A 5,000-nucleotide genomic window follows, 5' to 3' on the forward strand; every position below is an offset into this window, starting at 1 on the left:
TCGCTGTTTCCCTTCCCTCTCCGTCTCTTTCTCTCTTTCAGAGTCTCTCGAAAAAGGTAGAAAGTCACAAAACAAGGAGGAAAGTACTGCATGAGAGACAGAGACCCTGGAAGAGGAGGAAAATAGAGACGGCGTGGTGAGAAGACAAGAAATAATAAAAACGAGGAGTGGAGCGAGTGTGAGTGCCGAGACACAGAGAGAGAGACAGAGAGGGGGGCAGAATCTGAGTTAAATAAATAAACAAATCAAAAGGACTTGTTTGGAGGGAAAGCGGGAGGGAAGGAAAACAGAGAGACATCTAGATGAAAAGATGAAGCCATTAAAGAAGCAGGGCCGGCGCTCCCCTCCCTCCACCCGGACCAAAGGAGGGAAACGTCGCGGAGCGGGTGACACCCCCGACAGAGGAGATAAGAGAGACCCAGACGAGCACAGAGACAGGAGCAGGTCCCCAGAAAACAAAAACCACACCTCCTCACCATCATCATCATCATCATCATCATCCTCCTCGTCCTCCACCTCTTCTTCAAACTCAGAGTCCTCCCAGGAGGAGCCAATCAAGACGCGGGTCACTCTGGACGGGGAGGGCCTTCACAGAGACGCTCCGAGACTCTCGGAACCGGCCGGCGGGGCTGCATCGATGGACTCCGGGAGGTTGGCGTCGCCGGCTGTGGGCGTCACCGGCCACAACGACAGCAGCAGCAACAGCAGCACCCCCAGTGCAAACAACAGCCCTAACCCCGCCTCCAGTAGGAAGACAGCTACCTTCAAAGCTCGCATGCCCAAGAAGAAGTACATCTCCGAACATTGCTCGCCCGCCGCCGGCACGCCCACACCCCCACTACCTCCTGCTCTTCCTCTGACAGGTGGAGTCATAAGCCAAGGGCCGACAGGAAGTGACGTCAGCAGTTCCGAAAATGGTGGTCAGACGAGGAGGCCTATGGAGGACTTTCACAACAACAATGGCGACAGGACCAGCACCAGCGGCACAGGGACCCCTCAGGACAGATCCCCGGGACCGCCTACCCTGGCTCTGTCCCTGGGAGGGGACAGAGACAGACCGGGGGTAGGGGAGGGGTTGAGAGAGGCAGAGAGAGTCTCGCCCAGCCCACTGCCCCGCTGCTCCTCCACAGACACTGCCAGCGAGCACTCTGCTGACCTGGAGGTGGTAGGAGACACGCACCCACGTCCCCAGATGCCCGCGCGCCACAACCCCAACAGTCTCCCCGACGCACTCACCGACGCCCTGGCCAAGGGCCTGAAGAACCAGCGGGTGCTCGCCCGTCAGCTGAGGCGGCGGAGCAAGGAAAGGACGGACGACGGAGAGGGAGGAGGAGGAGAAGGAGGAGGAGGAGGAGAAAAGACAAACGGGGAGAGTTCAGAATCGGTGTTCCGTGCCGGCGTGGTCCGTAAGGTCAGCGGTGAGTTTGGCAGCCTGGAGGTGCTGTTAAATGGAGAGAAGGTGCTCTGCTGCTATCCGTACCGCCATCAGCAGGGCACCGCGGCCGGCGAGGAGGAGGTGGACCTTATCCTGGACGCTCCTCCTCCGGGCTCTCACCCGGTACCCATCGGCGCCCGTGTGTGCGTGCCGTTTGGAGACCAGGACAATGGCGAGGGCCAGAAGCAATGGTACCGGGAGGGCGTGGTGACCCAGGTGGACACTCACCCGGCCGTAGCCCACCCTTACCGGGTACTGCTGACGGAGGACAGGGGGTTAGCGACGCCCCGTCCCAGGGATGAAGAGGGGGACGGCAGGGGGGCGGCGGCAGGTTCCACCAAGGCGGTGTGGGTTTCTCGGCAAAGTCTCCGCCTCCTGGTGCCCCCCTGGGACCTGGACCTTCCCGCCATCTGTACCTCCGGAGGAGGAGGAGGAGGAGGAGGAGGAGGGGGGCGAGATGAAATGGAGGGCATCAGGGAGAGGGAGCGTGAGGAGCGCGAGGAGATGGAGATCGAGGTGGAGCAGGAGTTGTGTCATCGGGGGATGGTCCAGACCAGCATGGCGTCCATGCTGGGCCATAGTGGCGGACTGCCCTACCCCGGCATGGTCCCGACCTCCTCCAGCACGCCTTCTTCCTCCAACATGAGCTCCCCCATCACTCCGGCCTCCGTCCTCAGTCTGGCGCCGGGCCGGGACTGGGAGAGAGAGAAGGAGCTGGAGCTGCTGAGGCAGCAGGACAGAGAGAGGGAGATGAGCGCCACACATCAGCTGCAGCAGCAGCAGCAACAGCAGCAGCAGCATCCGTACATGCCGGGCGCCATCGAGGACATGGAGGTGTCCCACTTCAGCATGGTGCCCATGGGGGCCATCGTCCCAGGGGCCAACCCCATGGGGGTGTCACAGCACCGCCACATCATCTCCAAGCCTCCGCCAGGCTACCTCAGCCCTCACCTGTCGGTGGTGCGGGGCATCGGGATGCCCCAGGCCCACCTCGCTCTGAACCCGCACCCGCCTCCCTCCCCGGTGCTGCTGGGGCTTGACCCCGCCATGGCGGTTGGGGCAGCCATCCTTGCCGCGCCCCAGCTCCCTCCCCTCCCTTCCATCTGCTCTTCCACCACCTCCTCCTCCTCCTCCAGAGCAGAAAAAGCCTCCTCGGGCGGCGGAGGAGGAGGAGGAGGAGCAGGAGGCTCCTCGGGCGCAGGAGGAGGCACAGGTTCCGGCGCGTCTTCCTCCTCCTCGCGCTCTCGCACGCCACTGACGGCCGCACAACAGAAGTACAAGAAGGGCGACGTCGTGTGCACGCCCACCGGCATCCGCAAGAAGTTCAATGGCAAGCAGTGGAGGCGGCTGTGCTCCCGCGAGGGCTGCTCCAAGGAGTCACAGCGCCGGGGATACTGCTCCCGTCACCTCTCCATGAGGACCAAAGAGATGGAGGCCAGCGGCGGAGGCAGGGAGCGGGGAGGAGCCAGCAGCACGGGTACCCTGACCCCCTCTGACCTGCGTCTGGGCGGCGGCAGGGCCAGCTCGGAGTTCGACTGGGACGAGACGTCGCGGGACAGCAGCGAGGCAAGCAGCCGGGGGGGAGACTCCCGCCCACGTCTGGTCCTTCCCTCCCTCCTTCCCCAAGACCTGTCACGCTTCGACTTCGACGAGTGCGAGGCGGCGACCATGCTGGTCTCCCTGGGGAGCTCACGCTCTGGCACGCCCTCCTTCTCCCCCATCTCCAACCAGTCGCCCTTCTCCCCGACGCCGTCGCCCTCTCCCTCGCCGCTGTTCGGCTTCCGCCCGGCCACCTTCTCTCCCATCAGTGCGCCCCCGTCGCTGACGCCGCGGCGCCACCGCCATCTCAGCGGAACGAAGCTGCCGGGCACACCGGGCGGCGAGCGCGAGCGCCACCTGTCGGGCATCATGCCCACCTTCCAGACTAACCTCACATTCACCGTGCCCATGAGCCCCAGCAAGAGGAAGCTGGACAGCCACCACCACCCTCCGCTCCTGGTGGCCCAGGACTACCAGACCAAGCCTGAGCTGCACCAGCAGCAGGCGCAGCAGCTGATTGGGTTGGGGATTCCGGTTGGCGTGGTGGGAGACCCAGCGCTGGGACTCAGCCCTGCTGCCTTCCGCGTCCTTTCCCCCCAGAGCCAGCCAAACACGCCCTCCTCCCTCTCCTTCCCCCGGCCGCGCAGCGCCACCAGCCGGCCCCCATCCTCCGCCACGTCCACCCCGCCACCAATGCTGGTGTCGCCCACCCCTCCCTCACCTCTGCCCCAGGAGCCCTCCCCTCGACGCATCGTGCCGCTCCGGGACTCGCCCGTCATCGTGAGGAACCCGGACGTCCCCCTGGCCAAATTCTCGGACGGTCCGCTAGGCAGGAGGGAGAGGAGCCTCTCCAGGGAGCACAGCCAGCCTCCCCACCTGGCCGCACCTCCGCCGGGCCTCCAGGTCCCCGTGCCCATCAACGGGGCCACCACCAACGGAGCGGTGCTCCTTCGTAACCCAGCCTCCACCCTGGTACTGGTCACCTCCAGCTCCGTAAGAACATCACTCTTTAGTTTCTTTGATTTTATGTCTGCGAAAGCATCATCTTTGCCTTTAATCAATGGTTCCAAACCTATTTTGAGGTCTGGATCACTATATTTAAGCATATAATAAGTCAAAACGCAGTCATTTCTATTTTCTCTTTATATAAATCGATATTGTTTTTTAACATTGAACAATTATGATCTTAAAGCCGGATTTATATATTTGTTTTATTAACCAAAAATAGCCGATCTAAAAGCTCACACCGCTTTGCAACGCAATGCATTGTAAGCTTGTAGATCGACTATATGCGGTGCATGACAACACCGCACATAACTGTCTGTATAAAGCCACTTTGATTTGTTTTTGTGAACTCTCACGAACACGTGGCATTTATAAAATGTATAAAACAAATTCCTATATTTCCAAACTAAGCAGCCCACTTCACTCCCTAACAGTCCCTAACACCAGGTACGCCAGGCCACTCTGCCCTGTCCTCGCCCACCACCCTGGGGGTGGTCTCCACCTCCACTGGTTCCAGCCTCTCCTCCTCTGGTTCCGGGGGCCGGGAGAGAGAGAGAAAGCCAGGGGGCCACCAGGACGCCTCTGGAGGGGCCCTGCCACAACCACTGGCCTGTCACCCCTCGCCCACTGCCCTCCTGCCCCTCATACTGCCAGCCGAGTCGCCCCACCCCGCCCCGCGGAAAGACATCATCATGGGACGTCCAGGGACAGGTAAGGAGGCAGAGAGGTGGATGGTGTGTGTGTGTGTGTGTGTGTGTGTGTGTGTGTGTGTGTGTGTGTGTGTGTGTGTGTGTGTGTGTGTGTGTGTGTGTGTGTGTGTGTGTGTGTGTGTCTGTGTGTGTGTGTGTGTGTGTGTGTGTGTGTTAAAAAAAAGTATCACTATGAATTAATCTATTTCTCAGGTACATGTACACTTACAATTACAATGAAACAAACCGCCCTTTCAGGTAAGAAAACTGGAAAAGGGCTTGAAAGTAAATGTGGGGGTCCTTGACAAAGAGCTTTGTAGACCCTGCCCTAA

General features: G+C 60.7%; 1 protein-coding gene across 6 annotated transcripts in view; it reads left to right on the top strand.

Moving 5' to 3' along the window:
- The window catches only part of cica (capicua transcriptional repressor a), a 59,365-nt gene that overhangs the window by 5,447 nt on the left and 48,918 nt on the right, over window positions 1-5,000 (top strand). For all 6 annotated transcript variants that reach the window (XM_079522798.1, XM_079522801.1, XM_079522800.1 and 3 more), the window contains exons 2-3: window positions 42-3,967; window positions 4,414-4,690. In XM_079522798.1, the coding sequence (XP_079378924.1) occupies window positions 311-3,967; window positions 4,414-4,690 (3,934 nt within the window). In that variant the 5' untranslated portion in view covers window positions 42-310. The remainder of the gene's footprint in view (window positions 1-41; window positions 3,968-4,413; window positions 4,691-5,000) is intronic.

This window comes from Electrona antarctica, assembly GCF_951216825.1.
Source record: "Electrona antarctica genome assembly, chromosome: 15".
Lineage (NCBI taxonomy): Eukaryota > Metazoa > Chordata > Actinopteri > Myctophiformes > Myctophidae > Electrona > Electrona antarctica.